The following is a 27,249-nucleotide window of genomic DNA, read 5'->3' as shown; positions in this document are numbered from 1 at the left end:
AAAGTGAGCAGTATGTTAGGAACTTAGCATTGTCTACACCTCGGCGTCGTGCTGCGAAGAAATTCTTTTTAAGCTAGAAGCACTGGAAAGAGCCCTGTGAGAAGTATGCGGTGTTCGGAGATCAATCCATATGTAAAAGTGGGCTGCAAAAAGTATGCGCGGTTCGGAGATCAATCCATTTGTAAAGCTTACGGCTTCTTACCATCAAAATTTATAAGTTACTTGTATATTCTGTATTGAAGCAAATTTTTTTCTTTAGTGATCATGAAAAGCTAAAGCATTCGTTTGAATAAAATTCAATTGAATGTCAGTGAAAAATTTTAATTATATTTTTTTACAATACAAAAAATTATTTTCTCGCTAAGCGTTTATTTTAAATTAATTTCTACTTAAGCCAAATTGAAAGCGAAACTTAGTTTAAAACATAAGAAATTTCAATACTAACAAAAAAAATTTTGCCAAATGGATGTTTCGCCCAGCAGAAATAGTATCGGCAGTGGAAGCAAACACGGTAAGACTTAAAGACAAGAGTGAATATAGCAGAGAATTGCTTGTGCAAGACATAGAGTTGCATTAAATATAATTTTCTAGTAACTAGCTCATTATCACCCGGCCGTAAGGATCTTTCCAAATCCATACCTAAATTAAATGGTGAACAAATTCTCAAGCAAAAGGTCGAGTCGAAACCACCACAACCGGACAGTACAGTTGAAAATGTGGCCGTCAGCAATGTTGCAATCAGCACGACAGCCAACAGCGGCGCTGAGACCAAACCCAACTTCACCAGATCGAAAACTGTGAGTAGGGAAGGGTGAAAAAAATCGAAAACAAGACTGCTTTGCTCGAGCACTCAATAAAATTCAAATAAATTTAGATTTTTTCTGCATTTTACGCACTTTTTTTTATTATTTTTTTGTATAATTTTTCCCCATACGACTAGTTGGCGGCAGCGCAGAACTCGGCGCAAACCAAAATACCCATGAAACGCGCGGTACGTAAGCACGACTACAAGTAGACACATTCAAAACTCAATTTTTTTTTTATATATTCTAAACGGTAGGGTGCCAATACAACTACAAAGTCGGCGACCACGCCACGGCTCACGCATCGGCAGCAAATGCGTTCTGCCTCGAAAATCAGCTTGACCATCAAAGAGGTGGGCGCCGGCAAAAAACTCGAGCCAAATATGTCCAAACTGAGTTTTAAAGCCAACACGTCGACGAATCTGAAGACGCCGCATACGAAAGCGCAAACCGCGCGCAGCACAGGTGTATCCAAACGCAGCGGTAAGGGAACCAATAAATAACCAAGTGCTCATTCTAGTTTCATAACTGCTTTCACTGTATTGCAGCCAGCACAGTCTCCTGCCGCAGCGATAATCGTAAGACCGAAGAGACGTTGTCGCAACTCACCAAGGTGAGTTCGGCTGCGGGTGATCAGGAGACTGGCGGTGGTGGTGGTCAAGTACTAAGCGCACGCGAACGCGTTGTCGAGAATAATAAGCTGAAGGTATTCGAGGGTCTACAACGCAAATTACAGGACATGCAAACGGACTTTATGCAGAAGTTTGAAACGCTCAAACGTACCTCGCCCGATAAACTGAAGACGGACTTTAAATTCATAACGATGGTGCGAAATGATGAATACAAATTAGTGTTGAAGGACGATCATATGGTGAAGATGCCCAAGAAGTTGCGTAAGTATGCATGTATTTCATACAAAGCACTTTTCGGTAGCGTTATTGTATTCCCGAAGCTGCGGATTCTGTGAACGACTTTAAAGAGAAAGTGCGCAGTGCAGTGGAGAGTTCGCTCGTGTCTGTGATAGACAATCTAAAGGACATACAAAGCGATCCAGACCGCATGCTGAACTTGGATGATGCACACAACTTCTTAGGAAGGCAGCAGGTAGGTAGAAGTTGTACAGTCCGAAGTTATTGCAGGGTTGTTCGGCAGAAAACGTTGTTAGATAGAGAAACCCAAAGTGAGCTTTGTTACGGATGATAACCAGAACTCTGAGTTAAGCTTAATGAATCTTATTCGATAACTTCGTAGAGGTTTTGTAGAGCAAAAGGTTTTCTGATCACCAAACCGTAATTGCTCTATCCACGCTCATCTGAGGTTTTTCGTATTTCTTCAGGAATACGATAGTTTTCATCTGTTATTAGTTAGGAACACTTGTCTGTAATCTCTTCTTCTATCCTTGTTTAGAGGTATGGTTTCGAAAAAAATCCATCCACAACCTTATGATCTTGCCTTCTAGGCATAAATTAAACTTGGTCCGAAGCTCATCGTAGAGCTTTTCTGAGTCATTCGGCCTCGTAAAAGTATTAAACACTTGTCAAATCGTCATAAGAGAGATGGTTTCAAGCAGGTTACAAGTCCGTACCGCTAGATCCAGTAAAAAGTTGTAGATGACAATGAAAGGGGCCAGGTCCGTACTGTTCTCTCTTCTAACTATTCTTCTAAAACCCAAACTTTCTACCTTCCAGAACAAAAAAATGCAAGATCTCTTTGAGTGTGTGAATACGCTAGCCAATGCCAAAGATACGGAGATGGATGCGCAAATCGTTAGGATGCAGAAAGAAATACAGGTCTCTAACAAATATAGGTTATATGTGAGAAAAAACGTCTTAACAAAGTATATTCGTGTTCCTCTAGGAGGGTAAAAAAGCTTTACAGATAGCCGAGAAAAAATTGACCGAGCTGAAAGCTATACACACGAGTGAATTAGAAGCCTTGGAGAAAGATTTGAAAGAGAAAACCGATGCCGATACAATGAAGCGCGAAAATCAGATCGCAGAGGTAGGTTAAATAAGAGCGGAGAAAAAGGCGAGAGAGTTACTTTTTTTTTACTTTTTTCCAATTTGAATCACGTTATAGATGAATCGTAAATTGCGCAATTTAGAAAAACAGCATGATAAATTGAAAACCACATTGCAACAGAATACGGAAGAATGCAGCCATGGACAAACCGAGAAGGCGAAACTGCTTGATGAACTCAAAAACTGTAAAGATAAGTACGTAAATTTAGTTGTGAAGTATGTTAAAGTTCGTAGGGTCTCAAAAATTTAGGTCACCAAGTTTAACATTTCCTTATATAAGGATCCATTTCGCCGTTCTCTCCTTTTTTTTTTAAGAAAAAATACCGAAACTTCAACTTTAATGGAAAATGTGTATTGTCATTCCAAAGAACATTCTTTGGCATTTATTTTTTGAAGATTATCTTATTCAAATGTTGGTCGCGCCTCCATCTCAGATGGTCCATCGGTAGAGTCCAATTTCAGATGACTCTTTCGAGCATTTCGACTGATAACTGGCCTTAATCGAAGCGGAACTGCCCGCATAGACTTTACACTTTACATATCCCCACAGGAAAAAGTCTAACGGTGTGATATCACACGATCTTGGTTGCCAATCGACCGGCCCAAAACGCGAAATTATCTACTCACTGATGCTTTCTCTCAATAAAACCATTGATTGATGCGATTTATGGCGCCGTCTTGTTGAAACCAAATATCGCCGAGATCACGAACTTCAATTTCAGGCATTAAATAGTCGGTTATCATGGCGCTATAATCGTCGACATTGACGGTTACGTGCTTACCGGCATCATTTTTGAAAAAATATGGACCGACAATTCCACCGACCCACAAACCACACCAAAACGTTGTTTTTCCTGAATAAAATGGCAGCTCTTGAATCTCTTCAGGCAGGTCTTCGTCCCAAATGCGGCAATTTTGTTTGTTTACATACCAATTGAGCCGGAAATGGGTCTCATCGTTGAACAAAATTTGGCTCGAAAACGTCAGATCTGCTTAGAAGTTTTCAAGAGTCCATAAAGTGAAATGATGTTGATTGGGAAGGTCGAGCAGCGTTAGTTCTTGCACAGCTTCTATACGCTTTCAATTAAAGATCTCGACGTAAAATGCGCTAAGTCGTTACATACGTCAGTCCGAGTTGTTGTGAACGGCGTCGAATCGACTTTCCACAGTCTTCGTGTACACCCTCAGATATGGCTACTATATTTTCTTCAATGCGTGATGAACGTGGTCTATTCGTTCGAATATTACTCTATAATGAATACTGGGTCTCAAGGAGGATGATGGTGTTGTGAAGAGTACACTCAGTAGACCGATTATGTTGACCATAGGTTGAGCGAGGCGCGTAACACATTCTTCACAGAACTTGAATTATTGAAATAAAGTTAAACAATTTATAAACGACTCAAGCGTGATACGTCAAAAAAGGCTATTAAAAAAATATCTCTACTTGGATCACCCGTTACTAGTTTTAAATACATAATTATGTATGTACACAAATAAATCTTAAGATCTTAGAAAACTACCCAATGAGGCCAAAATTTTAAGGGAACGTACACTCTTAAGTATAGCCACTAGCCCTCACTCTCCTTCTCGCTTTAGCATACAAGCACTCAATAAGAAGTTGACACATGCTGAGAACCAATTGAATCACGAGAAGAAAGATAAACATGAGAAGAACGACACCATACAAAAACTTGAAGTTGAGCTTGAAAAATACAAAAAGGAATTAGAAGAGGCACTGCAAGCAAAGCCAACACCTGAACAGCACAATCATGAGAAAGAACTGAAAAAGGAAATACACAAATTAAAAGGAAAAGTCGAAAATTTGGAAAAAGAGAAACAAGAATTCATTACGCAGGTCGAGCAACTACAAGAGGTAAGCAAATGAGTGAAATAAGTAGAAACTCTATAGCAACAATTTATATCGAACGCGAAATTCCACAGGATATTCAAGTAATGGATAAGTTACGGCATAGAATTCATGATCTGGAAGAAGAGAATCGGTAAGTGAGCGCTAATGTGATGAGAATGCGGTTATAGAGCTTAAACGATTAGAAACAGGTGGTTTCTCACTCATCCCTCTCTATTTGCTTAATTCTTACAATGCTTGAGTAAATATTTGCTACACATGTTCCATGTTATATTGCTTGAACAACGTGGCTCTATAGTTGAAGTTTTTCCTTTAAAAAACTCAGTAATTTTCATTTCAAGCACCACTCTAATGTTTCCTTACCTAAAATTTCGTGTTCTAATCATGTTTGTTTACGCCTACATTAGGGATTTGTTAGCACGCGAGAAGACTGCCTTGGAAAATGTGGAGTTACCCAAAGAGTTCCAAGCAGAGGTAAGTCTCATTGTATATATCATAGCACCAAACATGTTTGAGCTGAAACCGTGACTTTCCCTTTCCAGCTCTGTAGACTGCGTCAGTCAGAGGCTGAGAAGGTGCGTGAGATTGAAAAACTCAAAATTCAGTTATCCAAAGCCCACTACAATATCGAACAATTGGAGGAACAAATACGGCGCGATCAACAACTGTTGGAGGTGCGTTCCGAATTGATAAATTCGCTGCAGACCAACGACCATACACAGCGCATACAATTGGATCAGATATTTGCCGAAGTTGGCGTCAAAAATAATACCATCAATGAGGTATGGGTGAGTCTACTGACGTAAAGGTCTTTACACATTTCATGCATATTGCTTCCTTTTCGTCCACACATTGCTTGTAGTTAAATAATGATTTGCGCACAAAGTCGGAAGAATTCCAAAATCTCTTCAACACATTGAGCAACAAACAAATGGAGCTGTCGCGTCAAGAGCATATGATCAAATTGTTGGAGGAGAGTAATGAGCGTAGTCAGATGTTGCGTGTGAAGCAGGAGGAGAAGATCGGCCGTATGGAGGAGGAAATTGCGCGGCTGAAGCAAACAATGTATGTGTGTATGATACTAAGATATATGGTCTGGTAAGATCCTCTTGAATGAACACAGTTTAAAGCTAAGCGATACTAGAGTTACATTTTTATCCAAGTTTTCTACTCAGTCAGATACCGCAGGCATTAGTGTTCTCGCCTAATTTGCCGGTCTGAAACTATAGGATTCCCGTCTTTCTGCCTGCTTGTGGATTCCATCCCAAAATAACTACGCTAGCTTGGCGGCCAAGAATGAACCATGTCAATTTTTGATACCCTGTTCTGATGTGAACCGGATTCTAGTGATGGGGCTTTGCATCGACCGACACAAATGTAGCCAGAAGGCCCAATGTGTAGGTTGTATCACGTAAGAGACAAACTAGCCAATGTTTTCCATGTTGCTTTTAACCGGTCTTGCAACAAGGGTCCGTCTGAAGCTATAAAACTCCCATCTTTCTGACTGGTTTGTGAATTCCAATCCAAAATTAACTACGCTAGCTTGGCGGCCAAGAATGAACCAAGTCAATTTTTGATACCCATTTCAGAACCGTATTCTAGTGATGCCGCTCAGCATCGACTGAACCAAATGTAGTCAGAAGGGCTAATTGTAAGATATACGGCAGAAGAGCCAAAAAGAGCCCAGCCTATCTTTCCCATATAGTTTTTAATGTATGGGTCGAGAGTTATTATGACGGAAAATGGTCAAGCGTTGTCATGATGAAAAAGCGAGGTAATAAATCGTGTTTAGTCGCGAATTCTGGGCTTTTCGGCCTCGCTCACTTCAATTTGAAGAGACATTGTCGGTTGCGGTTCCCATTGATGGCTTATCTGGTTCCTCTATAGAACTTAGGTTGTTTTCTTCCATATGTGGTCTGATTTTGGCAGAGGCTTACCAAATAGTGTCCATCACCATTTACTTCTTTTAGGGTAGTCGAGGGGAGCTTCCTATATTTAACAGACAGTTTCAGAAAATAGCTAAAAGTTAAAGAAATCCAAATATCATGAAAACGATGAAAATCCATATACATATATAGTATAACAATGTATTTTGCTAGTTGAAGATCTAATATATTTTATAGCAGAAAACTTGTAAAGAATGTGATGAGAGAATATTTTTCATGTCAACAAGGTCTCTTGATTTAAGGTCGACAAGGTCTGAGGAGACGTGAAATCAAAGTTGCAGTAAACTTCGTGAGAATATTTTTCTTGTCACCAAGGTCTGAGGAGACGTGAACGGGAAGTTCCAGTTGACTTCATGCGAATATTTTCCATGTCACTAAGGTCTCTTGGTTCAGAGTGGACAAAGTCTGAAGTTACGTGAACGGAAGTTCCAGAGGACTTCGTGAGAATATCTTTCATGTCAACAAGGTCTCTTGGTTCAGAGTCGCCAAGGTCTGAGGAGACGTGAAAGCAAAGTTCCTCTAGTTTTTCTTTGATTAATGTTGAGGTTTTCATATTCAGTCACTAGGGCTCTGGTTTTAGTGTCGACAAGGTCTGAAGAGATGTGAAAGCAAAGTACCTCAAGTTTTTCTTTTTCTTTTTAATGTTGAGGTTACCACATTCAGAAGACTAGCAGTATCTAGAAAACTTCATCACTTTTTATTCCTTATCGTTTTATTCTCTCGCGTTTAGACAATCATAATACATATGACATTTATCTTTACAATCGTCTCCTAATTTTCCTTCTACTCAGCGCTCTGTATCAACACAATGTACTTGGCAATACCGGCTGCAAGAATCTGATCTATCAACCGGTTGTTGGCGCCGAGGACTACAATGAGAATCTCTACTATTATACGAGTGAGAGACGACGTAAACGGCAGGTAGATATCAATGTAAAGAAATATGAAGTCTAATTTGAACAAAAACAAAAAGACAATTACAAAAAATATTTCACAAAATAATCAAGGATCTGCAAATGAAATAATCCACACACTGGCAAGGATATCGTACGCAAGGATGTTATTATGTGTTATGAATGGATGTGTGATGTGATGTCTGAGTTGTTGTTTGATTAATGCTTCAATATGTGTATAACTGTATAACAACTGTCCATATATATTTATATACTCATACGAGTGTGTGAAAATATTTATATATACATGTAGCAAATGATGAGGCGCTAGAAAGCCAGGCCGAACTTTCGTGCTCTTCAAAATTAAAATGCGTTTATTGTTGTTTTATGTATATACTATATATGCATGTATGTATGTAGTTATATGTACAAACATAATTATAACTGAAGGCTGAGCCGGAAGTTTACCTGTAATACAAAATTAATTTAATAAATAAATAAAAATCTATAAAATGCAACTCTGTCGATCTGTTTTCCTCGCAGAAAACCGGTAGTAACCGCCACTGACCGTCGGCAATAATCTTTGCATTGAATCGCATAAATCTCTTGATTGATTTGCGAACGTTGTGGAAATTGGCGCAATCAATTGAAATCATTTATAAACATGATTACTCGGAGATAGATCAAATAAATGATAATTAGTATGAATTATGATGTGACAAAGCGATGCCGAATCGATTATGTTGCCTTGTGTGCGATGTGTGTGTCGGCGAGCCTTCTGCTGTGTCAAACGGGGTGTATTGCGAACCGTTACAGTGTAGCGAGCTTAGCAAAATTTTGTATAAAAATATAGGTTAGTTTATGGTAGATTAATCTGGTAGGCCAATTAGCCTCGATACCAGATAGAGTTTAAATTCTCAATAAAAATATGAAGAAGTAGTGATTTTTTGGAACCATTATTATGACATCGAGAGCCTATCGATCTAGAAATATGTACGTCGAGTTTCAAGATTTTTATCCAGTCGAAAGCATTTTCCATGATTTGTTTTATGCTCTTTACCAACAACAATAATGATCTTAGTAGTCAGAAGAACTCAATATTGAAACCCATTATACGAGGATACATTCCTATAATCGCATCGAATGTTTTTGTCACGAAGTAGTCTTAGAACTAGAATCTATAGACCGCTAGCATTAGAACAGCTCTTTTTTGATATATTTTTGTCGATATAAATAACTATATAATAACTCTAAAGAGTAAAGAGTTATGACTGTCAACTGTGACGTGGGAGCCAAGTCGCCAAAGCAACGACTGCTTCTTTGATGACAGGAGGCATTTCCCGTTCCCTCGTTCACTACCAGATCTATTAACTTCGCGCGCCCCTCTTACTGTAAATAAAAATAGCATATGTTCGGCCAGTGTATTAGAATGAAACACTTTCTTGTAACAAAAATATACTCAGTATTTAGACGAGATTATCGCCGATAAAAAAACAAAGGATTCTTTGTATAACATTTTCTATTTCGTAGGCTGGTATTCAGTAAAAATAACAGCATTACACCGGTTACACCGATTTGCTAAGTGATTATTATAAGTACACCTCAGCCGGGACCATTACAGAAGTTTAGACATTATGAAAAAATTACAGGCTGTCAAATGTGGAGAAATAAGTTACTTGCTGAGCGTTGATTCCTTTTCTCTTTGGCCGCCGAAGTTTATTTAGGAAAAAAGTAGTTGATCTTTTGATCAATCAAGATTAATTTCGAAAACTTGAAATTGTGAAGGGTATTAGAACTGCACTGCAGTCGAAGTTAACGTTGTTTTCTTGTTTTAACTTATCGTGGATTTCCGTGCTTACTCAATCTCATCACATCTTGTTTAAAGTACAGATTTATGCTTATGTTTATAGAGACTTATGTATGAAGCCATCATATGTAGTTGATGTGGTAAGTCAAGTCCAAACAAAGTACCAACTCAAGTACCCCAGTGCTTCTTGCAACAAAACTATCCATATAAGGTTGAAAGAAACACTGTTATCTTTTACATAAATGCTAATAAAGACAGACACGAACATAATTAAGCCGTTACGAGTATGTTAGATAAGCAAATATGAGTATTATATGCAGCTTAGCATGTTTCAAATTCTTAAGAGATTTCATTTAAAGATCAAGCTACAGAGCTCTAGCACGCTTTTTCAATACAAACAAAAACACTAACACCTACAATACGAAGAGGCAGCATCTATGCAGCAATTGTGAAATGCAAATGTGCTTGTTGGCTGATCGTAGACTTCGTTGGATCGTCGTTTCATGTACAATTTAGTCGTTATTTTAAACTGAATACGCGCGGTTGTAAAGCTAAAGTTGGCTAAACACGAGCCGGTTGATTATTGTGTACGAGGATTAAAGCTGTACAGCGTGTGAACAGGACACTTAACAGAGTCCTTTAAATTATTCGGTAGGCGTTTTTAAGAGTTGTTGTAATAGCATGGACTGTAAACTCAGTGACAAGTGAACGAAAATTAGTTTATTTTAAACTATTTTTGGAATAAAATGTTTAAAGAGAACTTGGTGCTTTAAAAAAAATTAAAAAATATTTAAAATATTAAAAAAAAATATATATTTTCGGAATAAGAAGTTAAAAAAACTAGTGTTTAAAAGCAAAAGGATAATAATAAAACAAAAATAATACAAAAAATATATAAAAGTATTAAAAAAATATTTATTTAATTTCTTTTTTAATACATTTTATTGATTTTCAATAAAAAAAAAAATTGGAATACAAAAAAGTAAATAAAATAATTAAAAATAATTAAAAAACAACATTTTTTGGAATAAAAAGTAAAAAAAAACTTTTTTTGTTTAAAAACAAAAAAATAATAAAAAAATATTCCAAAAATATAAAAAATATTAAAATATTAAAAAGTAATAAAAATTTTTTTTTTTTTTTTTTTGAAAAGTTAAAAAATTGGTGGATAACAACAAAAATAATTCATAAATGATATAAGAGTATTAAAAGTAACTAATTTTATTTATTTAATGCTTTTTTTTGGAAATAATAAAAAATTATCCAAAAATATGTATATAAAGTATTTAAAAGTAATAAAAAAATATTTTTTCGAATAAAAAGTTAAATAATTGGTGTGTAAAAACAAAAAGATAATAATAAAAATAATTTAAAAGTAATATAAAAGTATTAAAAAACCATTTTAATTTTTAATGAATTTTTTAAATAATAGGATTTATTTTCAATTTAAAAAATAAATAAAATTAAAAAAAATATATATTTTTTGGAATAAAAAGTTAAAAAAAGTTGTTTAAAAACAAAAATTTAAAATAAAATAATAATACAAAACGTATATAAAAGTATTAAAAAAAATTTATTTATTTTTATTTTTTTTTTAAGAAAATTGAATGTTTAACCACAAAAAAGATAATATTAAAATTTAATAAAAAAAGAATTCAAAATTTATTAAGATATTAAAAAATATAAAAAAAAAATATTTTGTTTATCTAATATATTTCTTGTTAATTTAACTTATTTTTATTTTTTTTTTGTTACTAAGTTACATTTTTTTCAATAAAAATTAAAAAAAAATAAATTAATGATAAAATGTAATAAACCAATTCTACAAAAATATATAAAATATTTAAAAATAAAAAACATAAAAAATATATAACTTTTCTGAAATAAAAGTGCTTCCTGGATAAAGATCAAAATGGGTCTATGAATCAGAAGTGAATTGACGATTGTGCCTTACTTAATGGGATTAGATTTTGATTGGGAAACAATATTAGTCGAAGTTAGGTTACACTAATTGGCCTTTAAGCCATACAGAGTCCTTTGTAATGCCCGATGGAACTGTATTAATACGAGCTAGAATTTACGTCGTGCAGAACGTCAACGCTTCTTGCGAAGTTTAATAGAGGCTTGATATCTAATTCTGATACTTCATCCAGTCCCTTGAACCTTGATATCTAAGTCTAGTCCTAGATAAGACCGGATATAAGCAGAGAAGATGTTCCCGCATCTCTCCCATACCAACTTCTCTGCACTTTCCACATGTGTCATCTGCATACAATCTTGTATAAGGCAAGGTTCGGTAGTCCAGCGAATGGGGCTTTTGGCAATCTCATCAGCTGTTTCGTTTTTCGAAAACGCCAGGCCACAAGAATACGAGTATATGTATATGCCGCTTTCCAATTGTTACTATATCAACTGTCTTCCAGCTTTCAAGGACATTCTCTGACGCAATGCGATATGCTTTAATTGCCGCTTGGCTATCAACATATATTTTTATATTCTCTATGACATTTCCTGTGTTGTTAGCTAACTCAACAGTTTTCCTGACCGCAAAGCCTTCTGCCTGGAAGATACTGCAGTATTCCCTAAGCATCCCCTGAACCATCCACATTCTTTTAGCGTGACTTCAAACCGTCTCTTCCATATTAAACCTGAAAGTGTGTGGTCTGTTTTATCCACCGACCGCTTGCCTATTCAGCAATGGCCAAAGATTCTTGTGGAAAATTCACCCAGCGCCGCCAATCTTGCAGCTGATCTCGCTACCGACCTTTCCACTGCAATGTCAATTGTTGGCAGGCTGAGTAACCTTTCAAGTGCAGCCGTTGGAGTGGTTCTTAGGTCCCAAATAAAAAATATAAAACTATAGTTTCATTTATGTAGAGAATTGAGAGTCTGTATTTATCACAGTTGTCTGTATATATGTAGTTTGTACCGAGATTCTCCGCCAATTACTGGCGCGCGTTAAATGACAAATGGCATTAACTTCAGGCCACCGACCGATTATTTATGACTCTGATTTTATATTTGCCTTTAATAGCTTAATGGTGTCAATTAAGTGAGTTTATTAACAATTCTTTTAAATATTTATACTATTACCACGTTACATTTTATAGTGCTTGTAGGCATATTGTGACAATTTAAATAATAATTTGTTTACTTTGCTAAAATGTTCTTTGTCATCATGGAATTATTCACACACTTCAATTTATATGCAAATATTTAATTAAGAATAAACGCAGTAGATTTCGCCAATTATAATATTTTTTATAACTGAAATATTATTTAATAAACAAAGTCGATTGTACTACACTGCGCGACATAAAAATAGCCAACGAGCAATTATACTACTGTGGGCAAAAAATAGTAAGACTTTTTAATTTGAATTTCGCGCGAAAATTTTGTCGAAATTTTTTTTTCTACTTTGCTATGATTGTCAGTGACATCTGTGCCAAATGTCACGTCAAAATAACGATTAGTGTTTAATATACGCTTGTCTTTCTGAAGTACATAAAGTGCATTCGGCGATTTTTACGATGAGTGAAATTAATCAAGTAGGAAGTTCTTTTAAATCCTGTGTGCCGAATTAAATTTATGTTGCCCTCATGTTCAGAATGTTGGAAAAGGTTTTCAGTGATAATTGTTTGTCGTGAGCATGAGTTTTTAATTGGTATAAAGCATTCAAAGAGGGTCGAGAACGTCTTGAGATCGAACCACGTCCAGGACGGCCTTAAACATCAATTGATAATTAACACGCAAATAAAATAAAGGAATTGGTACTTGAGAATCGACAGTCAGATATCTTACTGGTGTCGTCGGAATATCGGAAGGATCGGTGAAAACCATTTAGATCATTTGGACCTTAGAGAAGTGAAAGAAATTGGTTCTTAAATCGCTAAATTTTTTCGGGAAATAGCATCACGTAGAGTCTATAAAACAATGCTTTCAAATTACCAGGATGTCATGAAACGTATGATTTCTGGCGCTGAGTCTTGGATCTATCGAGAAAACCACGTCAAAGTAGGTAGTAATGATTCTTTGTGTGTTTTTCAACCAATATCGTTCCACAACCACCGATTTAGCTCCGTGTGACTTCTAGCTTTTCAGGAAACTCAAACGATCGCTCCGCGAAACCCGTTTTGAGTCAATTGAAGATATTAAGTGTAAAGAGACTTGTGAGTTTTTGAATTCCCAAGTCGATATAAGCCGATAAGAATTAATCGAAAATAGATTTCGTTGAATTGTAGATTCAAATATGGTTTATTTTAATATTTTACCAGGACATTAATGTTCAAAGTGAGGTTATTATTATATTATATAATCTTATAATCTTATTTAATTTTAATAAAAATCAGAATCTAAAATAGTGAGGTTAAGTGAGTGAGATTTTTATTCTTAAATTCCCTTACTTTTTTCTTACCTTTCTTTTTTCTTTGGAAAAATTTACATTTTTTTTAAATCACTTAATTTTTGTACGATTTATGCATGAACAATAATTATTTATGTTATCAATAACTGTGACAGTCTATTCGGCCTTAAACTCCGAAACACTTTCTGAAATATATATACAAATTGCTTTTTATTGATAAAATTTCAAGTTAAAGGCGGTTGTCTGCTGCGAGTGCCAGTTCTGCGGCCGATCAGAGTGCGTTTATTCACCTTTCATAATTTTTTTTTATAATTTGATTAAGGCACCGTTGTACGTATGCATACAAATTCACGGCTCATGATCAGATTAAATGACTTAATGCTTGAGTACGACTTTGAAGTAGGAGGACTAGATTGTTTCGCGTAATTTTGGAATGACTGTACAGAGGTCTAATAATGAAGGTGCTGGCTTTTATACGTATTGCTATATGAGCAAAATTCGAAATATGTATATTCTTATGGAAAAGTGAAAAGAAGCGGCCAAGGGGAGAACATTTACATGTTCTGATCAGGACCAAATCAGACTTATCAGTCTAATCGAGTGGCGATCGGTAGGATTACTTAAGTTGATGATTAATGTTGTTTCTTCTCAGATGTGTTTCTCTTTAACTGCATTAGTCGCTTTCTAATATTTATTTGCTTTCACGCAAGAACCTCTCTCATTTCTGATCTAGTTCCGATTTAGTGATATTGATATTTTCTTTTCGCAACCAAGTTCAATTCAAAATGATATGCCCGCCTTTCTCAAGTCAAGCGGTTTTTATGTCGTTCTTCAAGAGACTTTTCTACGATCTGTAAGGTTAATGTCAGTTTATGTAAATGGTTCGCAGTATTTCTGGTTTAATATCATAGTATTGTTCTTATTTCTACTTTTTCTATTATCTAGTTCCCGCTTCGTTCGGGTTGGTTGTTATCTAACGGTAGGACCAAGAAACGTGCAGTATTGACGTGGTCGGACTTCAGGGAGAGAGTTGTTAGATGAGAGTAGTTAGCTGGGCACGCAAAGAGGTGGTTATTCTACTGGGACTCATTGTAGGCTGGACATATATTTGGAATGTCGCGGTCGATTCTGGATAAGTAGGAGTTTAACCTGCTACAGTGTTCAGAACGAAATTGTGCAAAAGTCACTCTAGAATCTATTGGCAACTCGAGCTTGTCGTCTGCAATGGGTGGTGGTTTGATCCCAAGTACCAAATTCACTGGCTTCACTGTGAATATTGATGCCCCCCCTGGGAATGGCAGTCCTCTCGTGTCTAAAGTTTTTCGGGTCCCAAGTTTGGTCGGCATACTTATCGTTATCGTCATAAGCAAGGCAAAACCTTCTGATTTTCCAATGAAGCGGCTCCGCTTCAAGCAGACAACTTCAGGAATGGTTTCTGCAAAGAAACGTATTCGTATGAGAAGTGAGAGGGCACAAACTGTCGAAAGATGTACTAATCGATTTCGTCATAAGCAAGGAAAGACCTCTTGATGTTCGTAGGGTGCGGCTCCTGTTCAAATAGACAACTTTAGGGGGTACAGGCTGTCGAACGTTACGTTATGGTCGTTGTGCTTTTAGTGGAAGAGAGTGTCCGGCTCCTTGCAGATCCTCTGATAGCTCAGCGTAGTTCGCTTTTACTTAGAGTTGTTAATTTATAGTTTTCTATCTCCGTTCGTAGACTAAGACCTTAAGTAGTCTGCTATGATCCAAAGTGGCACATAATTTTCAGATAGTCTTACGAATTAGTTCACATTAACTCGTCTGCCTTTCCATATGCTCTTTGTAACTTGATGCTACAAGTGAATCATATTACATTGACCATAGAAGCTCTTAATTCATTCCCGAAACCCTACGGTTTCCAGTCGGCTTATTATTACTGTTTCTTGGCGATGTTTCAGAGATTGCAAATATAAAACATGATCTTCATCAGATTCACGGCGTGATTCAGAGAGGACATAATAGAGCAAGTTGATTTTAGATCCGGTGGTTTCGCAATGGACTTCCTAAAGTCCTAAGGGGCAGACAACCACTCTACCTACCTACCTATTTAAGATGAGATAAAATTTGCCTTTTATTGCTATTTGAACGGATGTTTGAGAGACTTTAGAAGAGCGCAGCGATAATATACAATATTTATTAAGTAGTGCAAACGAACATCTGTCAGTAAAGCAAGGGTTAAATACATATGGTTATTTTGTTTATATACATTGTACTAATATTTTTCACATGATTGATTGATGCCGATATTTGATTGGCAACATACTATTCCATTAATAGATGCGAACATACGCATGCATACATACTTACATACTAAAATTTATACTTAGAAGCTTGCATTGTAACTATGCAAATGCTTCATTTTTTTTGTCCCTCAGCCTCATGCATATTTCATAATTTTTTTCTGTAAGTAATCAGTGCCTTGCAATAAGTTTCTTTGCAGCAGTTCAATGACAAAAGCTTGACCTTGCCGTTTTTGCTACAAACAGCATCTTTAATCAGCAATAATTTTCCTTTTCATAATCTATTTTACATTAGCAGCACGTGTTGAATGCTTTTAATCAGCTACTAGCAAGGCTGCATCATTGAAAAGACTAACACGCCCACACTTGTTTAAATGCCAACATGCCCAGGTCCAAAATACATACGCGCCGTTGCGATATGGAGGAAAAGGACTCGCTTTCCATAATGGACAGCTTGTGCGCGCCGAATGTGTGCTACGGACATGATGAAACGGTAAGTAATTAGTGAAACCCTTGGTACCAAAAACCAGATGGACATAATACAACTCTGAAATGCCTCTTCGTAGATCGATCTCGGCAGCGAATTGGAAACGCCAACTGATGATGGCGCGGCTGGCGGTGAACGCGAGAAATGGAGTCGCGAAATAGAGTTTCTCTTCTCGTGCATTGCTCTCTCTGTCGGGCTGGGCAATGTGTGGCGTTTTCCGTTCATAGCATTGGAGAATGGTGGTGGCGCCTTCGTGATACCCTACGTTATTGTATTGCTACTTATCGGTCGACCCGTCTATTATATGGAGGTACTGATCGGACAATTCGCCAGTCGTGGCGCTGTGGGCGTGTTCGATATGGCGCCAATTATGAAAGGTGAGTGTCAGCTTGAAGAAAGTGAGAGGTTGGTTTAAAGTAAAACATAGTAAAACACTTTTTCTGGCAAAATTAGTTTTTTTATACAGCATAGTTCCCTTCTAAGACGATACACAGATTATAGAGACCCTCCAACCATTTTTGTAGTACGATTTCTTTTCTTCAGAATAGATCCCAGTTTCGGCGGTCGTCTTTTCATTCGACGAAAATTTATTCCCAGTGAACATTATTTTGGAATCTGAGAACAGAAAATAGTCGCTGGGGTACGGATATGGAGAATTCAGTGGAACTGAAGCATTTCAAAGCCCAATTCATAGATTTTCGCCAACATTTTCCGTGATTTCTGACACGGTGTTTTGTCTTGGTGAAACAGCACTTTTTTCGGGTTCTTCAAACAGTCAAATAACGCTATGTAATAGTCGCTGTTGATAGTCCTTCCTGTTTCAAGATAGACAATTAAAATTATTCCATGCGTAACCCAAAGTACAGACGCCATAACCTTGCCAGCCGACTGTTGCGTTTTTCCATGCTTTGGAGCGGGTTCAACGTGTCCAGTCAACTCGGATGACTGTCGTTTGGACTTCGGAGTGAAATGACGCAGCCATATTTCATCTATTGAAAAATATCGATGCGTAAACTCGGGTTTATTTCGCGTGAACATCCCCAAACACTGTTCCGAATCATCAACTCGTCTTTGTTTTTAGACAAAAGTGAGTTCAAGCGGATCCGTCCTTGCCCAGAGCTTTCTCATACCCAAATATTCATGAATGATATGCTATACGTTCCTGCTATCTCGAACAACTTTACTTCACACTCATCCAAAATTCTTTTGTGGAGTGTTTAGATGTTTTGGTCGGTAACAACCGTTTTTGGGACTCCATTGCGTTCACGTCTTCGGTACTCATTTCACCACGTCTAAACTTAGACTTTTCCTTTCAATTGATCTGTTGCAATTCAGTAAACAAAAAAATACTTCAAATTATAGATCTCTGGGATCAAGGATATATAGCCATAATATTTCCTTTAAGTAGACATTTAATGTTTTCAACCCCACAGGCATCGCTTATGGTCAAGTTTATGCAACGGCGTTGGCGACCACTTACTACGCCGCCATTATGGCACTAACCATCAAATACTTAATTGCTTCATTTGCTGAAATACTGCCCTGGGCGACATGTCTACCGGAATGGGGCGACAATTGTATATCAATTACAAGCTATAATTCCAGTGCCATTGGCAATACCACAGAGGGAAAGCTCATCTCTTCAGCCGAATTGTATTTCACGTGAGTAGTAATGAAACCAGCAATGAAACTCTTCACAATAAAAATTTCACACAAATCTTTCCGACAGCAAGGTGGTGCTGCGCGAGAAGGACAATATCGAAGACGGTATTGGCGCGCCGAATACGGATTTGGTGATCTACTTATTCCTTGTCTGGGTGATGATTGCGACAACGCTCATTAAAGGTGAGATCCAACAAGAATAATAATAAGTATGCTTTAAGTCGATTTTTTTAATTTTCTTCAAGGCATTCACAGCTCCGGCAAAGCCTCGTATTTTCTGGCTTTATTTCCTTATGTCATACTATTTATTTTGCTTGGACGTGCTTTGACCTTGCCCGGCGCCTGGGATGGTATAGTGTATTTCTTAAAACCGCAATGGGATCAGCTGCTGAATGCAGATGTAGGTATCGAGAATGACTAATATCATTCAAAATTATATTTTAGTAATCCAATTTGTTTAACTCCAACAGGTTTGGTATGCCGCAATCACTCAAATGTTCTTCTCGCTGGCGATCTGCTTTGGCACATTGATCATGTATGCCTCGTTTAATAACTTTCACAAGCGAGTGCACAAGTAAGTAGAGAGATCGTGCTGTGAAAAATGTTTGAATATAAGTTCGGTTTTACCGGTAATACCAAGATCATTTATCAGTGTTGTCATCTTGAACTTGGGACATTCGCTTGACCTAATTTCATGCGACCAAATTCTCCGCTGCCTCGTTATGACTGGGTTATAGTACAGCAATCCAAGTTCTTATCATTGATTTATCCGTTTTTCCATAGCCTTAATCCCCGCTTGGGTAGTAAAGTTCAGGTACCTTTTCATTAAAATCATCTAACGGTAGGCCTAGAAAACATACTACTTCGACGGGGTCGGACCATAAGGAGAGGGGTGTTTAATTAGCGGGGTTTGCTGGCTATGCAGAAAGGTGATTAGAGAAGTTCGTTATGTTCCCTAAGCGGAAGCATTCTGGCCTGTCTGTATAAGTGTTCGACCTGGGACAACAATAGGCATCCTGTTATAGTCCGCAGTGCAGTGTTCTGACAGTATTAAGATTCTCCGTATACGTTTCACTGCGTCTAGGTGACCATATTGGCGCGGCGTACTTTAAGACCGGTCGGTCGTTGCTTTACATGTTGCCCACAATGTTCCATTGTCTTATCTCCGTGAGCTGCCGACTAGCGACTTGAAGATTTTGTTGCGGCTCTGTACTCTGGCTGTTAACGCAGTCGTATGAGGAATGAAAGAGCACACGCTGTCAAGTGTTACATCTAAAATCTTAGGATTATTAACAATCGGAATTCGAACGTCATTGACAGTCAGGTTAAGGCCCACTCTGTACTCCTTCGTCCAGTTCGTGAATATGGTAACTGTGGGGGAGAGTGTTGAGCTTCTTGCAGAGAAGAACTGAGAAAGTTCAGACCAGTTTTCTTTTGATCTCTCTAATTGGTACTCAATAACTCTTCCAGTATTCCATGCGATTCTCTCTAATTCTCACTGGTAGGACTAGGCTGGAAGGTTTACCGGAGAATCCAACTAGAAAAGGAATGAACTTTATTAGGAAGAAACTTCTTATAGGATAGGCGGTTAGCGATTGAACTGTGGAGCTTTTTACTGACCTCCTCTAATCACTATAGGGAGGTCGTTTCTAGAATTTTGAACGAAATATCTCGAAATGTTGTTAGAGTTCTGTCAGATAGAAACCGATGTAGACAAAATTTAGTTTAGAAAACTTACTTGATTCTTATCCAATATATTGCACTATAAGGGAATTCTTTAAACTCTTCTTACTTTCTCCCGTGAAGCGGGATCACGATATTCGAGACTTCGTAAGATTAGGAATATATATATGAATAAAATGTTTTAATAATTATCTAGTTCCACGCTCTCCACAAAAATTTATAGAAATAATAATCCTTGACTCTTAATCACTTCAACTCTTTTCCATCACAGAGACGTCATTATCGTGACCACAATAGATTCCTGCACCTCAATACTCGCTGGCTGTGTCATCTTCGGTATACTCGGTAATCTTGCACTGGAAACGAATACCACAGACATATCGAAAGTGGTGAAAGGTGGCGCTGGTTTAGCCTTCATCTCATATCCCGAAGCTATTGCCAAATTTAAATTGTTACCACAATTATTTGCTGTGCTCTTCTTCTTCATGCTGTTCGTGTTAGGTAAGTGAGAGCAAAGTAAGAGCGAGATAGTAAGTATATATAAAGACAGAGAGATAGACGTAGAAGAGAGCTTGTGTATAATTCAGCTTTACTCTCTGTTCCCTCCAGGCATTGGCAGCAATATCGGCATGTCTTCCTGCGTGATAACGGTATTCAAAGATCGTTTCAATCACCTGCCACAATGGGTGATAACAATCGGCTTTTCAATATGCAGTTTTCTCTGCGGACTCATCTACACCACACCTGGTGGACAGTTTCTGCTCAACTTAGTCGACTTCTTTGGCTGCTCCTTTATAGCTTTATTTTTGGCTATTGGAGAGATTGTTACCATATCATGGATTTATGGTGAGTAGTTAATCTATACATAAATAATTTTTGTTTGGATATTTGAGATAATTATTCCATGCTCTCTGTTTTCCCGATATTTAGGCGTCAAACGCTTCTGCAAGGACATTGAATTCATGTGCGATCTCAAGACTGGTATATATTGGCGCCTCTGCTGGGCCATTTTCACGCCTGGTCTTATGTTTCTTGTGCTCGTCTACACATTGGTTACTTACAAACCGCTCGAATATAAGGATGTCGCATATCCAGATTATATTATGAATATGGCTTGGCTCTTGTGGTTCATTGGTGTCGGTCAATTGCCGTTTTGGGCTTTGTACACGGTCTTCAAGCAGCCGGGTGTTACGCTAAAAGAGGTTGGTACTCGAGGAGTGTTGCATACGAGTATAAGGAATATAGGCTTCACACTATTTTTTTTTTTTCAAACAGAAATTCCGCCAAGCCATACAACCCGAGTCCAGTTGGGGTCCAGCATCACCAGACAAATACGAGAAGTATCTTCTATTTATGAAGAATTCACAGGCGATACCGGATGATAGTTGGACGACGCGCATTTATGATAATATTTTCGGTTAATTTTAAGTGAAATCCAGCATTAAGTACTTAAAGCGTTTATTTAATCACCCACTTTTATACTTACACTGCTTTTTGTGTGCGAAAAAATTACAAAATATTTTTTAGCTTTAAATTTATTTTCCTAGTTGGTTTTAGCTTTTAGTTTTATTGTTAATTTCGCTGCTTTAAGGTTTTTGTATTTATAATAAAGAAAGTACTTAGTTGCTCTAAAGTTTTGTAAATATTGTGTATTTGATATATATTTTTGTTGTAATTCATATTACCGTTAATCGCTTAGTTTATTAGCTACTGTATAAAGTCGCATGAGAGAGAGAATTGGAAGAAGAGAGAGTGCTTTCACTACAGTTTTTTTTTTAGAAATTCCACGTGACTGACTTACATAGCTAGTTTAGGCAGGCGGTGCAGTAGTGGCAAGTGGTAAATTGATTTTTATAGTGTTTATTTTTAAATATTTAGTTTTTGTTTTTATGAACTAACTCTTTGATATGGTTTTGTTTTTTACTTCTAGCGAAAGGAGCGAGGCACGAATTTTCGAAAATGTATATTTTAAATACCGTTATTTATAAATATTGTACAGAAATCATATCTTAAAAATATGTACGTACTTTTATCTATAAATCTAATATAATTTTTTTTTTTTTATGAAAATCTATGAGACATTTTTTAAGTCTTTTAATTCAAATAACCTCAAAAATAATAGTAAAAATTAAAGAATAATAAAAAGGTTAATTTTGAAGATCTTTATATTAATTTAGATCGATCAGTTTGTATGGTAGCTACATGCTATGGTAGTCCGATCTAAACAATTTAATAGGAGATTATGCTCGCTGCACTGTCCAAAACGGGAGCTTTAAGAACAACTATAGCGGCGGTACTAAACCTGCCACCTATAGACCTCTTCGCTGAAAACTGCGCAGCAAAATCCGTGGGACGACTACTGTCTGCAGGAGAATTTACATATAGATATATTCGGGCATAGCTCGATGGGCTATGACGGTTGGGCAAACACCGACTACATGACCCCACTTTTTAACTGGGAAAGAAGGTTCAAAGTAAACATAGGAAAAGATTCCTGGCGTAAAGGTATGCCAGCTATGCGCAACACTCTAAACATCTACTACTGCTGATGGCTCGAAGATGGACCATGGAGTCGGTGCGGGAATATACTGTCCAGAGTTAGACATAAGGCATCCGTTAAAGTTGCCAGAACACTGCAGTATATTTCAAGCCGAGGTCTTTGTTATTGCCTCTAATGCAGCTGCAGACAATTTCGGACTCAACATCTACGTGGGAAGCCAAGCAGCAATGATGACAGTAACCTCGTGTCGCATATTGGCCAGAAGTGCCTTGGGAAGCAGGGCAGCAGTGAAAAGTGTTGCCAGAAGAAAGTAACTTCACTTCTACTGAGTGCCAGGCCACAAAGACATCGAGGATAATGAAATCGTGGACGAGATAGCCAAGAACCGTATAACATCCGAAAACGTAAGCAACATTGGAAAACCCATGCATTGTCTATACGACGATCTCGACAGAAGCATGGTAAAGAAAATCAACTGATGGTCAATACGTCAATAAAATAAAGGAACTGGTGCTTAAGAATCAAAGTTTAACAGACAGAGATCTTCTTGGAATATCGGAAGAATCAGTGGAAACCATTTTGAAAGCTCATTTGGGCCTAAGAAATATAAAAGCACGATTGGTTCCAAAATAACTAAATTTTTTGGAAAAACAGTGTCGCGTTAATGTCTGTGAAACAATGCTTTCCGACTACCGGGATGTCACGAAACGTATTATTGCCAACGATGAGTCTTGAATCGATGCTTACGACTTGGAAACAGACGATCAAACTGCCGAATATCGTGGCAAAGGTGACCTGAAGCCGAAAAACCACTTCAAAGTAGATCAAAAATAAAGGTTATATTGACGGTTCTCTTCGATTAACGAGATGTGGTGCACTCCGAATTACTTCCGACCGGCCAAACAATCAACAAGGAATACTATTTGAGTCTTATGCATCTTTTGCGCGAAGCTTTTCGTAAAAAAAGTCCGGAATTATGGGCCGACAACTCTGGGTTTTTGACCCACAACAATACACCGTCGCATACTGCATTGATTCGCCGTGAGTTTTTCGACGAATTTTCAACCAATATCGTGACAGTTTTCACCTGATTTAGCTCGATGTGACTTCTGGCTATTCAGCAAACTCTTAAACGTGAAGTGCTACGAGCATTGAAGGCTATTGCGGAAATTGGCTTTAACAACTGTTTCGAGAATTGGAAAAATAAATCAAAATCTATGTCATCCCCCTCAAAGTGATCCCTCTTGGCCACATTACACGTATGCCAACGTTTCAAATTTTAAAATTATGAGCAAAATTTCACTATTTTTTGCTCATAGCAGTATTAAGAGCAAAAGGAAGAAAAAGCTAAAAGATATACATTAAGTTGGGGCAAACAGTTTTATTTAGACAAAACAAAATATTATTTTTTCCCTTGGTTCTCTGAAAAATGGGTTTTAGTCACCTCTACGAAAGTCTCTCCTAGTATGAGCATTTAAAGGCCTCCACTTAACAGTTTTCTATTTTTTTCTAATTATCATGTAGAAAATATCAAATCTCGCTTTCAACTACTTGAAAAAAATAGCTCGTTTCATCGATTTTTTTTCGAAAGAAAGGAAATTGACTTCTCCATAAAAAGTGTTTCTTATAAATTTTCGATTAAGTTAAGCGTTTAGGAGATATCGTCAAACATCGTTACAATACTTGAAGCGAGTTTCTTAGAGATGTCTAAGAACTTGTTTTTCAGTGTACCCACCCTAATATACATAAATATAATAGATAAAAAATGTATGATGATATTAAAATAAAAACAATTCCAATTTAAATTACAAATAAAAAATCAGTGATTCCCAACTAAAAGTAAAAAAACTTTACTACTTCACTTCAGCTTGATATTGCTTTGTTCGTATAAATTCTTCTAATAATTTAATAATATTGTTTTAATAACTGATTTCTTTACTTTTGCCTTACTTCTTTAACTTTTATTTTTCTATAAATTTAAATTTTTAATTTTTTTGAAATTTTAGTTTTTTAATTTTTTTGAAATTTTATTTTTTAAATTTTTTGTATTTTTGATTTATTTTTTTTTTTTATTTCTGGCCTTTTGTTCTTCTCAATTTTGCTTGCTTACCACTAACTTTGAACTACTACATTTGTAACTTTTAGTTAGAAAATTTAAAGCGTTATTTGACTTGTTAGTATTGCGTAATTGATTTTTTTTGTTTTATTTATCACAGCATTTTTGATTTAGCAAGTATTTATTGATTTAATGCTATTTATTGCTACTATTGTTTATTTTTATTTATATATTTTTTTAGTTTGATTCTAATAAACTTATAGCAAAATGCTTTGCTTAATTTTTTAACTTATTATGTAATAATCGTTTTGGGCTTTAAAATTTACTAAACAAGCGAATCAAAAGTTTTGCGGTTATGTTTCAAACAAGCGTTTACAGTTATTTTTCGAAAATTCAGTTTTTGACATGTTTTTATAATTTTTAATTTATTTTATTTTATTTTTAATTATTCTATTTTCTTGATTTACTGCTCCATGATAATTAAATACAAAATTTTTTTAGTTTTTTTTTAAACTATTTTTGTGTTTTACTCTATGTCCTCCTTTCAATTATCTTGATATATGTATAAGGAGAAATTAAATTTTTTTTTTGCCGAGACCTCCCTTATTCTTTCTGAATAAAAACCCAAAAACTTATTTCTCAACTCATTTCCAATCCATGCTGAATTCATAATATTATGGTTTAATACGTATAGCATCTCTCCTCCTCTTTGAAATGTTCCATATATACTGCTAAAGTTCCTGAGAGCGCACCAAACATTGAACCCGAACCAAGCTACCTGATTTACACTATGTACGAATGCCATTGAAACTAGTGCAATTTATACTTACATATGTACATACATACATACATGGTAATTACCATCTGCACTAGCTCACTATGCATGCTTGACGCTGCGGGATAGCTCTATAGCCTAGACTGAAGCGGCTATAAATGGAACTGGCGAACTTTCCCCCAAATTGTTTTTGACTTGGAAGGTCTACTCTAGAAGCCATCCGAAACGTCATTAAAAGTGTGAAAGTCGCACAGCGTAAATCTCCCAATCACAAGCGAATAGTATACGTACGCCTTCAATAGCATGAGATAGATGGATATGGTCGATGCTCTAAAAAAACTGAGAATTCGTTTCATTTCGCTCAAATCTCTCAAAAATAATGCAAAGAATTTTGATATGATATGTCTTTCTATTACTTAGTTATACAAATTAAATTTAATAAAAAAAAAATAAAAAATATATACATATATATATAATATATATAAAAATAAAAAAAATAAAAAAATAAAAAAATCATTTAAAAAAAGGATTATAATTAATTGACATTTAATTAATGAGTTACAATTTTAAAATAAAATTAATTAAAATATTGCGCCTATATAATAATTTTAACAATATTTTTTAAATAATTTTAATTTATTGTATTTATTTGAAAATCGTACAATTTAATTAATCGACCTGTTGAAATTTCACTGTAAGTTTAGTAAATTTTTAATTAACTTCTAATTTTGTTTGATTATAATTCTATTTGAAATTCAATTAATTAAATAACTTGAATTAATTCGAAATAAATTAAATAATTCAATATAATTAGTAATGTTTAATTTTTTAATATTTTAAAATAGTTATTTTATTTATGCAATAATAAGTCTAATTAATAAATTATTTTAAATTTTTTTAAACATTTAATTAACTTTTTTTTATTTTTTTTAATTTTGATTTAATAATTAATATAGTCAAATTTTTTTTTTAAATTTTTTTTTAATTTTAATTTATTATTTAATATTTTTTTAATTTTTGTTTATTAATTAATTTAATCATATTAAAAAAAAAATTAATTAATATAATCATATTAAAAAAAAAATTAAAAAAAATATTAATTAATAAGTCAAAATTTAAAAAAAAATTTAAAAAAATTAATTAATTGTATAAAAAATTTAAAGTAATTTATTTATTTAGACTTTTTTAAATTTTGATTTATTAATTAATATTTTTTTAATTTTCATTTTTTAATTAATATAATCAAAAAATAAAAAAAAATTTTAATTAATAAATCAAAATTAAAAAAAAAATTAATTAAATGTATAAAAAAATTTCAAATAATTTATTTACTTAGACTAATTATTGCATAAATAAAAAAAAAAACTTTTTTAAAATAATAAAAAATTTATATAGTCAAATTTAATGATTAATTAACCAGTTTAATAAAATTCCAAATTAATTAAATAATTTAAAATTTCGTATGGTTTAATTATTCAAGAATTTAAAATTGATAATAATATTTAACGCAAATAATTGTTTAATAATTGGTTAAATTAAATTATTTTATGGGAAATAAAATTAAATTATTTCTTTTTAATTAAATTATATAATGAGAAAGAGAAAAAGAATATAACGACTTCATTAATTTAAATTAAAAATTTTAATATTGTTAATTAAATTAAAATTTGTTGGTTCATCTAATTAATTAATCTTTTATTGTCTTTATAATAATACTTAAAAATAACTAAATTTGAATGAGAAGAAAAATATGACTAAACTAATTTAAATTAAATGTGTTACTATTGTTAATCAAACTAATATAATTTTTTATGCTTATTAAATTAATTAACTACTCAAAAATAATTAAAAATAAAATGCAATAAATTGTTATTAATTAAAAATTTTTTTTAATTAATAAAGTTTTATAAATGGGAAAAAATCCCCTAATTAAAAATTAAATAGTATGAGATGTAAGAGAAAAAAGTGTAAAAATTTACATAATTTATATGAAAAAAATAGAAATAATAATATTTAATTATAGTCTCAATTAAAATTGTAATTGTTATTAATTTTGATTAAATTATTTAAATCTTTAATAATAATGTAATAAAAAAAATTATAA

General features: G+C 34.9%; 2 protein-coding genes across 6 annotated transcripts; both read left to right on the top strand.

The window, feature by feature from the left end:
- The first annotated feature begins 273 nt into the window (after positions 1 to 273).
- Positions 274 to 7,908, top strand: LOC105233816 (putative leucine-rich repeat-containing protein DDB_G0290503). Of its 4 annotated transcripts, none has more exons than XM_049453004.1 (16): positions 274 to 511; positions 592 to 797; positions 941 to 991; positions 1,061 to 1,286; positions 1,352 to 1,696; positions 1,756 to 1,907; positions 2,492 to 2,593; positions 2,661 to 2,804; positions 2,883 to 3,019; positions 4,424 to 4,700; positions 4,769 to 4,827; positions 5,102 to 5,168; positions 5,237 to 5,482; positions 5,557 to 5,759; positions 7,432 to 7,561; positions 7,648 to 7,908. In XM_049453004.1, the coding sequence occupies exons 1-16, from the start codon at positions 463 to 465 to the stop codon at positions 7,663 to 7,665; spliced, it is 2,412 nt and encodes an 803-aa protein (XP_049308961.1). In that variant the 5' UTR covers positions 274 to 462; the 3' UTR covers positions 7,666 to 7,908. The 4 variants fall into 4 exon arrangements, with proteins under 4 accessions (XP_049308961.1, XP_049308958.1, XP_049308957.1 ...); XM_049453001.1 differs by having other exon boundaries at positions 7,432 to 7,573; XM_049453000.1 differs by having other exon boundaries at positions 7,432 to 7,908.
- Positions 7,909 to 9,839: 1,931 nt separating this feature from the next.
- Positions 9,840 to 21,457, top strand: LOC105233815 (sodium-dependent nutrient amino acid transporter 1). Of its 2 annotated transcripts, none has more exons than XM_049453006.1 (11): positions 9,840 to 9,991; positions 16,281 to 16,475; positions 16,549 to 16,846; positions 17,903 to 18,131; positions 18,199 to 18,314; positions 18,377 to 18,531; positions 18,602 to 18,705; positions 20,086 to 20,315; positions 20,424 to 20,660; positions 20,745 to 21,016; positions 21,090 to 21,457. In XM_049453006.1, the coding sequence occupies exons 2-11, from the start codon at positions 16,365 to 16,367 to the stop codon at positions 21,234 to 21,236; spliced, it is 1,899 nt and encodes a 632-aa protein (XP_049308963.1). In that variant the 5' UTR covers positions 9,840 to 9,991; positions 16,281 to 16,364; the 3' UTR covers positions 21,237 to 21,457. The 2 variants fall into 2 exon arrangements, with proteins under 2 accessions (XP_049308963.1, XP_049308962.1); XM_049453005.1 differs by having other exon boundaries at positions 9,844 to 9,991; positions 16,278 to 16,475.
- Positions 21,458 to 27,249: the final 5,792 nt, after the last annotated feature.

Source organism: Bactrocera dorsalis, chromosome 3, assembly GCF_023373825.1.
Source record: "Bactrocera dorsalis isolate Fly_Bdor chromosome 3, ASM2337382v1, whole genome shotgun sequence".
Lineage (NCBI taxonomy): Eukaryota > Metazoa > Arthropoda > Insecta > Diptera > Tephritidae > Bactrocera > Bactrocera dorsalis.
Note: the sequence above shows the minus strand (reverse complement) of the source record. Positions and strands in the feature narration are given on the sequence as shown.